The 12603-nt window shown below is 44.2% G+C and overlaps 2 protein-coding genes across 2 annotated transcripts; both read left to right on the plus strand.

Annotated features, from left to right (window-relative positions):
• Nucleotides 1-4703: 4703 nt before the first annotated feature.
• On the plus strand, nucleotides 4704-6126 carry LOC146582644 (uncharacterized). The gene has a single exon (XM_085279950.1). It carries the CDS (start codon nucleotides 5381-5383, stop codon nucleotides 6029-6031), a length of 651 nt encoding a protein of 216 aa, XP_085136076.1. The 5' UTR covers nucleotides 4704-5380; the 3' UTR covers nucleotides 6032-6126.
• A 4719-nt stretch (nucleotides 6127-10845) lies between these two features.
• On the plus strand, nucleotides 10846-12294 carry LOC146582645 (uncharacterized). Its single transcript, XM_085279962.1, has one exon. It carries the CDS (start codon nucleotides 10983-10985, stop codon nucleotides 11589-11591), a length of 609 nt encoding a protein of 202 aa, XP_085136088.1. The 5' UTR covers nucleotides 10846-10982; the 3' UTR covers nucleotides 11592-12294.
• The last annotated feature ends 309 nt before the right edge of the window (nucleotides 12295-12603 follow it).

Genomic DNA, 12603 nt, shown 5'->3' on the forward strand with positions numbered 1-12603 from the left:
GACAGAAAAGCTTCTTACAGAAGACGTTACAGGTCTGTGAGAGCCAGAGATTTTCCTTGTTTGAGGTGACCAAATACTAATTTTCCACCCTGATTTACGAATAAATTCTTTACAAATCCTACCATGTGGATTCATGGATTTTTTTTCACATTCTGTCTCTCACAGTTGAAGTGTACCTCTGGTGCAAATTACTGACCTCTGTCATCATTTTAGGTGGGGGAACTTGCACAATCGGTGGCTGACTAAATACTTTTTTGCCCCACTGTAAGTGGAAACATTCACTCGAGGCATTGAGCCGGGATGCACAAACTATTGCAAAACAATGATCCAGCAAGGACTGACGAGCAACACTCCTTTAGAAGAGCCAACCATGAGGACATCAGGAACGCGTGTGCAGAGGCAGAATGTGGGAAACCCCGGAGAGTCCTGCTTCTGCACCAAAACCAGAACACACAAACACGAGAGCAGAGAGAAGGCGACCGGCAAGGACAAAGTGACACTCACACTTCTCATAAATATCTTTGCCAACACATTTACGGTGAAGCTGCGTTCACTTGCACACAGGTACATATGCAAATATAAAAACTAAGAGCTGGCTTCAAAATAAAAGCCAGAAAGCTATATGTGATTGTAGCACCCCACCTGCTATACTGCGTCTAAACCATAGGTGTCAAACTCTGGCCCGCAAAGCCATACCAAATTACTGTTAGAGCTGGCCTACTGGTATTGTACAGCTAATATATATATTGTTTAGTATTAAGCTTTGCTTGTTCCATATTCAGTTTTTCAGCAAAACTTATTTGAGTCCATAAGAAAAGATTCATTCTTATATCTAGAGGAAGTTTTTTTTTTTCAATAAATATTAACGTTAGCCCGCGACTTTGTTCCAGTTTTGAATTTTGGCCCACTGTGTATTTGAGTTTGACACCCCTGGTCTAAACCCTCTTACTCAGCTCTGGGTAAGAGAACTCTTACTCTGGTTCTGGTGTGTACAGGAATCAGGGAAAGTAACAGTAAACCCCTCGCCTAGACTTGAAGTGGACATGAAACGCTACACGTATAAAGGCTAATTTACCCCACTGGGCCCTGCTCTCATAAACTGACACAGATGTAAGTCAGTCTGTGAAGCTGGATTTAAGAAATCAGTCCTTAAAGTTTAAAACCATGTGTAGCGCCACCTTCTCAGTACGAACTTGACATCATGTGGTTGGTTGGTTGCGTCTGATAGACTTAGTGACAGGATTGTTACCTCAGAGGAAAATAAGGACATGAAAACTAAACATCAGTGTAAGGGGATCACTGTAGCGCTGCAACAATGAGTTTATGTTAGACAAGGATATATTTAATTTAATTTCAATTCAATATTATTTAAACAGGGCCAACATCAGTCACCTCAAGGCGCTTTATATTCTAAGGTAGACCCTACAATAGCACATACAGAGAAAAACCCAACAATCATATGACCCCCTATGAGCAAGCACTTTGGCGACAGTGGGAAGGAAAAACTCCCTTTACAACAACATCCTCTGTTTGTAAGGTCTGCAATATACATTCATTTAAATGCATTTACTAATCTGTGATAAAGAATAGAAAAGGGAGACACGTTGAGCTGATATCAGTTTCACAACAGGAAGGTTTATTCTTCCTCTGTGCCCCAAAACGCTACTCGATACCACAGCGCGTAATGTGCCCTCTAGCGGCTGGATGTAGGATAGCATTTTAAATGACAGGTACAAAAATACAATCATAACAAAAACCTTTAGGGGGGGGGACTGTTTTCCCCAGTTTATTTCTGATACCAGATTTTAATAGAAAGCTATTTTCAACTCTCTACACCAGACGGTACGTTTACAAGATGGCAGCTGTCGAGCTAGCGTTTGAAGAGACAGTCTCCCTTCTCTATTTACTGTGGAGAGCAGAGCAGCGGCGTAAAAGACGTGCTAGCCATACCTGGGTCCACCAGGTCCTCCAGAAGTGTGAGCAGTTCGGTGAGTTTCACCATTTGCTCCAGGAGCTGCATCTGGATGACGGCCGCTTTCAGCGGTATCACCGTCTGTCCCTCGCCCAGTTTGAGGAGCTGCTGTCCCGCGTTGGTCCAAGCATCGCCCGCCTGGATACCAACTACAGGCGCTCAATCCCACCGGCAGAGCGCCTGTCCATCTGCCTGCGGTTAGTAAAGGTGTTTAATACGGTAGTCCTTTATTGATACCTGTGCTAATATATGCTAAACTAGCCGTTTATACACTGCTAACATGGATGTGGTATGCTAATGTAACCCTGGTTAACATAGCTAACAACAAATAAAAGCCTGTTAGTAAAAACAGTCATAAGAAATATATTACAGGTGATAAATAGTCAATAAATAGATCATAATGGTTAGAAAATTCATTAAAAACATCAGCAATGATATAATTCATGGTATAGGATTTCATTTGTGTTTAAAAACATGTTAAAAGGGTACAGAACTTGCTAATTCATGGTGTTTTATGTTAATTCAGGTAAAATGGCTAAAATATGTGTTGAGACTCTTATTGTGAAAGGGCACGCTGCAGCGTGACTCCTGTGATTAGCCACACCCAATCGGGTTGTTCCTTCTTTTTGATGCTCGAGAGGGAGAAATGCAGACAGTCCTTGCAGAGCTGCTGCTTAAATGAGTGAAAAAATAGTAAAAATAAGCCAAAAATCTACTTAAAGCCATTTTTGTACTCTGGAGAATGTATTTTTTAGTGATGGTGAGATGAAGCCTCATGATGAACTGAAGCTTTCCATCCAATTGGTTCGAAGCATTGTGATGATTCATTTGCTCTACTGCGCCATCAAGTGGACAATTCAAGTGAAGCGGGCTCTTTGATTATAATGATATGTAAACCTTATGTACATCTGGATAATGACACAAACTAGTGTTTGGTGCTTCACTTTTTAATAAACTAAAAGACAGAAATCAGATTATAGGATGTGTAGTGTTGTTTATTTATATTTTGGTGTTTATCATTTGTGATATTTATTACTGTGTGCATACTTTATTAGGAGAGACAAAATTAAAAAAAAAAAAAAAAAACATCTCTTCCTTGCTGGTTCCATCGAAGAAGAAATGCACAAGTAACTATGTAGCACATACATAATCCAATTCCACAACACGGTGTGATGGGGAATCAGCTGTTTTCCTGCCCATGTTATTTCGAATCTGGCGCGAACCGGTGAACCAGTCCCTGAATCAGTCACGTGGTACGGACTGCCCGCGAGGCCTCGAACATCACTGCATACGTAATCAAAGCAAGCCTCGATACGCGCTTCAGAAAAACGCCCCCGCGATTACCCGACGCACGATTCGAAGCTTCGACACACAGGACACATCACTAGTATTTTTGTTTTTTCCGACCTGTCCTTGCCTTGGTGACGTTGTGAACATAACCGAACGGGACTTGGTGAGTTCAGAAATTGTCTTTTATTTCATGCAAGAAATTTTTGTTGTATTATATTGCTCATTTCATGCAAATGGAGAGCCAAGGTAGCAGATTTATGTTGTTTTATGTTAAAAACGGTGGATTCGTGCTTAAACGACACACAGGCTGCAGTTCAAAGGCCTTTGACGGTGTTTCAGCGCGCCATATTGGCGTCACCTCATTTACGGCTAAATAAGCTGGAAAAAACGGACTTTTACTGTTATTTAAGGGCTACCCGTGTGTTATTTTCGAATGTTTATGCACTTTATTTTGTTGTTATGGTAGGCCATTAAGGTTTGGATCGGGAAATGCCGAGCTAGAATCGGAGTTTGATCCGCTGAGCGAGAAACAAGATGGCGAGCCACCCACGGACCCATTGAACTGTACCGAGCAGGAAAAAGGAAAACGCCCCCTGCTGGACGTTGAGCTCTTTCGCTGATAAAACTGGTAGGATTAATCCATACACCTCTGCAAAAGAACAGCGGACTTTTCAAAGCACTGGATAATCATTCGGAGTAATTCCAGGACTAATAGTTAAAGGACACAAAGACAACTTTCTTTTGTTTATTTGTTTGTTTAAGGGATTTATTCAGCCTTTTGCTGAATTGTTTTCAGTTTTACATTTATTTATTTATTTTTGTAATTTATTTTGGTCAACCTTACATTTTAATGCTGTAATGGTGTTAATGGAAATGTAAATAATTTTGTTGGGTTAAAACAAAATAAGAACTGGTTGAGAATTTAAAGGTGAACCTAGACCAAGATTAAATAAAATCTTGGGCCTAAAGAACTGAACTTGATTTAAAATAACACAGTGTTAATGCAAATAGATCAAAGGATAAACTTGAACTTAGAACTTGAAATAAATAAAACAATAACCTAGGTTGAGAATAACATCCTTCTAAAGCCAAATAAAAGGTTTTGAGATAAATAGGATGAACTAACAGAACATACTGAACTAAGAAGGGGAAAGAAAATATCTTGTTTTCCTTAAATGTGTGATGTTGAATGTTTTATGTAATGTGTCTATAACTGTCTATTCTCTGTCTTCACAAAATAATAAGCTGGCAATTTAAACGTATTTACTGGTCTGTGGTCCTTATTACATGCTACGCTCATTACTGCTCTAGTAGTCGAACCTAACTGGTCCTAGTATACTGTAACGACTCCAGAAGTGTTACACTAACAGTGAATGCTGTCGGTGTTTACTGATAGCAAACTGTGGTATGGAGACGACTGTTTATAATATTTCTAGTGATACTCGAAAGGTCTCATCAAGTCCCAATTTAATTCGATTTATGCTGTTATCAGTGTTTGCAATGATAGCATGGCTGTGGTGCCATATCAGTGTATGCTCTCGGTGTTTGCTGATATCAAACTGGTATGAGGACCACTGTTGGTGATCTTTGTAGTGATACTCAGAAGGTCTATCTTATAAAGTCCTTTGTTTTAATTTAGACCTGGTTTAATTCTGGGATAGTTGAATATTTGTATATAATCCCCACAGCTGTCAGACTCTATAACAGGGGTCACCAGCCTTTCTTAAAACTGAGAGCTAGATAAAACTGTGAACAGTTTGGTTCATCTTTAGTTATATGGTTCTATCTAGCATATTCTATCTTGATAAGCTGTCTTATCACAAGTTACTTTTTCAAAAATAATAACAATGATTTAAGCAAGGAAAGGGCTACATGTCAACATACAACTCTTTATTTCTATTAATGTCTTACTTCATTCCTACCTGATTGACATGTTTAGAATTATGAGTGATTGGCTCACTGTAGGGGTAAAAGTTGCTACCAATCAAATTAGGAAATGGTAAAGTTAAAACAAAACACATTATATTATATCTAATATATATTATGTAATATATATTCCTTTAGGACCATCGCGTCCAGTTTCACAGTTGGTGTGTCCACTGTCTAGTGGACGACTTCATGGCTCTACCTTCAACTGGAGACTGGCGGTCCATCGCAGAGGGATTCCAGGAGCGCTGGAACTCCCCTCTCTGCTGTGGAGCTCTGGATGGGAAGCACGTCCAGACGAAGGCACCCCCCAACTCAGGATCCATGTTCCACAACTACAAGGGAACTTTTTTCATTGTTTTCCTTGTGGTTGTGGATGCAGAGCATCGCTTCCGCGTCATTGATGTTGGGGGGCACGGGAGGACCAGCGACAGTGGTATTCTGGCCAACTCCACCTTTGGTCAGGCTCTTCATGCTGAGACTCTCCATCTGCCTCCGGACCAGCCTCTACCTGGTGGAGAAGACCGTGGAGCCCAGCCCCATGTCTTTGTGGCTGATGAAGCATTCCCACTGCAGCGGGAGATCATGAGGCCTTTCCCTGGACGCCTCCTCCCATTAGAGAAGAGGATTTTCAACTATTGCCTCTCCAGGGCCCGGTTGGCAGTGGAGTGTGCCTTCGGTATCCTCTCCTCACAGTGGAGGTTGTATCGGCGCACCATGGAGCTCCGTCCTGAAGTTGCGGAGAAGTGTGTGAAGGCGACTTGTGTTCTCCACAGTTGCGCTGTTTGGACGAGAGAGGGGCACCTGCTGTGGTGGAGCTGTTGCAAGGCCTGGGTCATGTAGCAGCCAGCAACTTCTCCAGAGAGGCTGTCCTGGTGAGGGAGAAGTTCTTGGCCCACTTCTCGGCGGAGGGAGCCGTGTCTTAGCAGCCAAAAGAATAGCCCATTTGAAGTCCCAGCGACTTCCCCACAACAGCTCTGAGCCACCCACAAACCTCTAAAGTGCGTTCCTGCCTTTTTTAAATTTTCTTAATAAATGGAGCTCTACTCCAAAATAAACTAACCTCTCTTTATTCTCTTAAATAATTGGTCTTCACTATTTTCCTATATAGTAGTTTATTTTTTTCATTAGTATAATATGAAATAAATTCTACATGTGTCAAGTTGTGTGCAAATATTTGCTGTGTAGTAGAACTGAGACATTAGTCATTGTTAGGGTGCCTGGGTCATCGACTCAGTGTTTTGTGGTTTTGGTTCTTTGATTTTATTTATTTAACACTTAGATCAATAGATCATTATATCATGGGTTATAGGTTTATTCTTAGTTCAGGTTTTCTATGTGGGTTTTGTTAGAGTTTTAGTGTTCTGGTTTTCTGTCTGTGATCCATAGTTGCTGTCTCCCCTGTCTGATGTATCCCCCGTGTCTAGTCTGTGTCTCTGTGTTATGTTTCCTGTTTTACTTTGAAGGTCCATGTATTATGTTAATGTGTCTGGTTTTGCTTCCTTTGTCTCGTTAGGCCTGATTTGCCCCAGCTGTGTTTCCCTCCTGTTTCCCATTCCCTGATTGCTCCCTCTGTGTATTTAAGCCCTGTGTTTCTCTGTGTCTGTGTTGTGATCTACCCTCATCTAGCTGTGTGCGGAAGGTTATTTTGTATTCTTAGTTTTGTTACCCTTTTGAGTTCACGTCTGTCTCCGGAGTCTGCACTTTGGGTCCTTTTCCTGCCTGCACACAGCCATTACATAACAGTCATTACAAAAATTTATTTGAAATAATATTGAAATTCTCAAACAGAAAAACATTAAACATAAATATATAAAATATAACTATTTACAGAGAGACAGGAAGAAAAAGGACCCAGCTTAAAGTGGAAGAGCCTCAGGGAGAAGGAGGAGAAAATAAGAACATTGTTTCTGCCCTGGAGAGCTGCTGCCTCATCAGAAAACTACTGATTGCTCGGGTCCAATGTTTCCAAATTTAACACAGCTGTGCTGTTTTAAAAAACTAATTTATAAATTTGAAAGCAGCTGGTGTCGTACAGCTGCGGGTGGTTGGCTACAGCGTTGATGACCGACCACAGTATGTGAGGACTCAGGGCTGTGTGTCGGACAGGGTCGTCTGCAGTACGGGGCCCCACAGGGAACGGTTCTGGCTCCGTTCCTCTTCACCATCTACACTGCAGACTTCTCCCACAATTCCACCCAGTGCTTCCTGCAGAAGTTCTCTGATGACTCTGCAATAGTCGGCCTCATCACTGATGGGGACGACAAGGAGTACAGAGGACTGACTCAAGACTTTGTGGACTGGTGCCAGCTGAACTACCTCCAGATCAACGCCAGTAAAACCAAGGAGCTGGTGGTAGACTTCCGCAGGCACAAGCATTCTCCACTGCAACCACTGAACATCCAAGGTATGGACATTGAGGCTGTGGACAGCTACAGGTACCTTGGTGTTCATCTGAACAACAGACTGGACTGGACTCATAACTCAGACGCCCTCTACAGGAAAGGGCAGAGCAGGTTGTACCTGCTGCGGAGACTCAGGTCGTTTGGGGTGGAGGGCCCACTCCTGAAGAAATTCTATGACTCTGTGGTGGCTTCTGCTATCTTTTATGGTGTGGTCTGCTGGGGCGGCAGCATCTCTGCTGGGGACAGGAAGAGACTGAACAGGGTGATCCGAAGGGCCAGCTCTGTTCTAGGATGCCCTCTGGACCCAGTGGAGGTGGTGAGTGACAGGAGAATGGCGGCTAAGCTGTCATCCCTGTTGGACAACATCTCCCACCCCATGCAGCAGACTGTGACAGCACTGAGCAGCTCCTTCAGTGGGAGACTGCGGCACCCACGGTGTGGGACGGAGAGATTTCGCAGGTCTTTCCTCCCCACTGCTGTCAGACTCCATAATAAAGACTTTAACTGATCAAGCACACACATCCACACATGTGCAATAATACTAAGTGCAATAATCTTTTCTGGCATCGTTGTATTTTTACTCAGTTGTATATAGCATTCGTATTCTATTTGTATCTTATTGTATATTTTTATTCTATTTTATTCTACTGTATATAGTATATTATTTTATTCTATTCTGTACAGCTGTGTACTGTATTTATTCTTATTGTATTCTAATTTTTGCGTCATAACTTTTGCACTGTCCACTTCCTGCTGTGACAAAACAAATTTCCCACGTGTGGGACTAATAAAGGTTATCTTATCTTATGAGCCTTTGCTCCATATTGAATGAAGAATGAATGGCTTTGGCTGGACCTGCCCCTTGGAACCAGGTCAGAGCATCACGTCACCAGGCTCCTGATTGGTTGTCGCGGCGCAACTTGAAGCTGGAGTTCAGATCTTTCCAACTCGAGCCGTAGACGCGATAAGTGCGAATGCATAAAATGTACCACACAAACTGCAGCACGTATTTTCCATCACATCAGTCGCGTGAATCAGGCAGAAAACTGTTTTTGTGACGCAAATCTCCTTCCATTGACTTTACATCTAAATCTGACTCTTTGGTCGCTTCTATCGCGTTCGGTGTGTACGCACCATTAGCCGTAATGTTCGACTTTGTAAAGCATTTTATAAATGAGGACAAGAGCCTGTTTGACTTCAAGCACTGATTTCTTAAATCCATCCTCGCCCGTTCCAATGCGCTCACGGCGGAGGATAGTCGTCCCCCAGCTGCTATCAGGGCAGGAGACGTTCACACCTGTGCGTCCAAACGGCAAATGAATCGCGCATGAGCGAAGCCGCTGCTCCCGCACTGACTGTAACGCAGTCAGTTCTTCTTTTATTCTTATGCTGTTTTGTGGATCACAAGGTTTAAAACTACTTATACACACACACATACACAGTAACTCCACCAGAGCGCCTATTTCGGGTCACTTTTGCCGGTCCAAGCCCGGGTAAAGGAGCAGGGTTGGAATTGTGACATTAAAAAAAACAATAATTGCTAAAAGAAATTTAATTTGTAGTTCTAAATAAACTCTAAATGCATTTAGGACGTTTTTTACTCACTTCATGTCTCTTCCACGATGTTATTTCTCTCTCCAACAGCGTAGGTTACAATTATATTAGCTTTTTTTTTTTTTTTTTTTTTTTTTTTTGTGTGTCCCTTTTGGATCTTTAGCATCAGAATTGTTGTCTTAAGGCCAAGAAAGATGCTAAGCGGATTTATTTTACCAAGTGGATCATCATGGCCTTGCCATATTGGTCCATTTGATTGACCTTTATTATAATTATGAATTTATTTTATTTTCAGTTGCTACAAACGGGACAGACATGACTGGGGGATAGGACAGGGAGAAAGAATGAAAGAAAGAGAGGGAGAGAAAGAAAACCAAAGGGGAGAAGAGACGGTGAGAAGGGGGGGAAGAAAGAAAAAAAAGAAAAAGAAAAAAAACACCTGGGTCACCTGTATGGAGAAAAAAACAGAAGAGAAAGCAAACAACAAAGAGCAACATAATAAAAAAAACCGGCACTATCACAATAAACTAGCTAGCAGTAGATATCAGTAGATACTAAATAATAAACGATATTGTGCAGCACGCAAGATAGACAGCGCACAATGTGCTTTGAGGCAGCAGCCAAGAAAGCTGTAGTCCGCGTCTGTGAACACCCGTGTGTACACCTGTGTGGATCAGCGCGCTTGTATTCCAAAGGTTTCTCCATGTAACGATCTGCTAGGGAGTGTGGGGAGCCACAGCCCCGTCCTCCAGGGTATGAAGCAGGTATGGAGGAGATCAAAACTCCAGACATCCAGAGGCCCCCAGAACACAAGAGACCAAGGAAGACCAACAGAGGGGCAGCCGCGCCACTGTCCCAGTAAGAGCTGAGGAGAGTCCCAGATGAGGGCTCACTCAGCAGCCGCGGAGCAGAAGCCAGGGGGAGTTGCAGTGACGCGCCCGTGAGCTCCGCCGGCAGCCAGCTGTGCCTGAGTGACCGAGCCCCAGGCCGAGAGGCCGGGGGCACCCCACCTCCGAAGTGGCCCGAGCGAGCCCCAGGCTCCAGGCCCCGATAAGCGGCCGCCAAGGAGTGAGCCGGTGTGTACCCGGACGCCCAGACACAAAGAACCACCAACGCACCGATGTCTGAGGGAGTCCGCCACTGGCAGGGGAAGTGGTGGGTGGAGATAGGCCTCCAAACCTTGGAGGGCCTGAGATGTCCCCAGAGAGGTGGCGTCTGATACCCAACCTGACATATAGACACAGACATACAGGCACACACAGACACAAACATCCATCCCCACCCTCATGAGAGCATGAGGGTGGTCATGCTAATATAATTGTTTTTTTTCCCCCCACCCTCATGAGAGCATGAGGGTGGGGGGAAAAAAAACAATTATATTAGCATGACCAATTATGCAAATTGGGCGATGACGTCATTTAGCGACTTCTAGCGACTTTTAGGACAGCCAATAGCGATTTTCCTTACTGAAGAGTTGGCAACACTGCTACTAACGGGGAGGTTGGTTGTTCGATCGCAGTCAGTTTGCTAACCCCATGTTGCTCTCTGATGCATGAGAGTGTGAATGTTAGACAGAAAGCTCAGTATAGAAAAAGTGCTTGTGTGAATGAGGCAAAGCACTATATAAGAACCAGATGTACTGGTTCTTATATAGTAGTTTTTGTATAGTAGTTTTTCTTGTAGTTTTGAGCTCTCAGCGAAGGCGGTCGCACTTTCTCCTCTCCTCCTCACCCTTATCTTCCCTGCTTCGCCTCTATGTCCTTGTCTTGTCTTGTGTGAATTTACTTTCCCTGGAACAGTCTCTCACTGTCGTTCTCTAAACCTAAAAGAGAATTATGGATTTGATCAACTGGTCTCTGAGTGCTATTGACACCCTTTTCTCAATGAGAAGTCGGGGCTCGGGAGAGCCTGAGTGCCCTGGAGGGACTTTCCCTGCCGGTTACACGATGGACGGGTGGCAGAACTGGAGGACCGTGTGCCTGGCGGGACTGTCGATCGAGGACGCTGAAGATATCTACCTATTCGGAACCATGATAACAGGGTTCATGCTGATCGGCGTTGGCTTAGCCCTGGTTTATCAGAGAAATAAGAAAGCGGAACCGGCTGTTCAAACCCCCACAAGGCTGCCCGCTGGATTCGAAGCGACGGGACGAGGCGCGACCTCTCACAACGAACGTAATATGGTCAACACCTTGGAGACGCTTACAGCTGCTGTGAAGGCTCAAAACAACACCATTGAGCGTATGAGGGGAAACATCAGAGAGAGGCCTGCTCACAATGACACCCTTGAGCGACAGTTGGAAAACATCGCGGAACGGATCACTGTAGTTGTGAGGTCTCAGAATCAAAAGACTGACAACACCACGGAACAGAAGTTTGATACCATCATGGGGAGGCTCGCAGCTCTTCAACGGGAGATCGAGAGACCAGCCTCGGAGTGCTAGAATTCGAGCTGCTCACAAAGGAGAAATCAACAATATTCAACATTTGGACACCACAGCGCCAGCTGCAGGCCCAAGGCTGGAGCCCACCAAAACAACTCCCTGATAACGACTGTGTGATGACTATTCTTCCCGCCCCATGAAGGACACCTGGATTGGCTGGAGGACTGTTTACTTAGCCTGATAGGCCGAAGGACACTGTCTCAGCTAAACTATGGACACGCACACACACACACTTACACTGATAAGCACTCACTCATCCCCCTCCCTTTCCAACGCCTTCGATGCTTGTGCCCTACCGGGGATGATAGCAGTCAACTGGACCAGCACAGATGCTGCAGGACCGGATGCGCTGTCTACGCCGGCTCTCTCTTACCCTTTACCCGCCCTGTTGCTTGTCTCGTGTTTCTATGGTGTATTGATAGTCATGTGCTTTTGTGCTGAGGTGTTTTTTCTTTTATCAAACTGTTCTCCCACTAGGAGCTCAGTCTGAGTGGAGTTTTTTTTCTCCTCCTCTTACCTCATGTTATGTATTTTCGTTGTTTTTTCCTATCAGCCTACCTTCTGACATGTCTCCCCAATGTGATGTTTGTGTAAAGTTGGTCAGAAGGTTCCTTTGTGAGTGCGCATGCGCCATTAGCGTGCTGCCTGCTGTAACCCCTAATTTCCCTCGGGATGAATAAAGTATTCTGATTCTGATTCTGATTCTGATCTACATCTATGCGCACATGGGCCCACACAGAAAGTTGGCTCAGTCGGTCACTGCTCACCAGTCCCAGCTCTCGGCTGCCTCTGCTACAGCGTGTTAGCAACTCGCTAACAGTTCTCCTACTGTCCGTGAAAGTCCGGGATAACCTTGAGCCTCACCTGGAAACAGCTGTCCACTGCCGTGCAACTGTCGGGAATGTCACTTCACACTCACTGCTAACTGCTAGTCACGTGATCTTTTGCTAGTCAGCCTCAGTAAACTAAGCTATGTGTCTCGCACGTGTTGAATTAATCCTCGTGCATTACC

The sequence above is a fragment of the Mchenga conophoros genome, linkage group LG1 (genome assembly GCF_057382185.1).
Source record: "Mchenga conophoros isolate Kocher_MC1m ecotype Shallow Benthic linkage group LG1, M_conophoros_male_GT1.1, whole genome shotgun sequence".
Lineage (NCBI taxonomy): Eukaryota > Metazoa > Chordata > Actinopteri > Cichliformes > Cichlidae > Mchenga > Mchenga conophoros.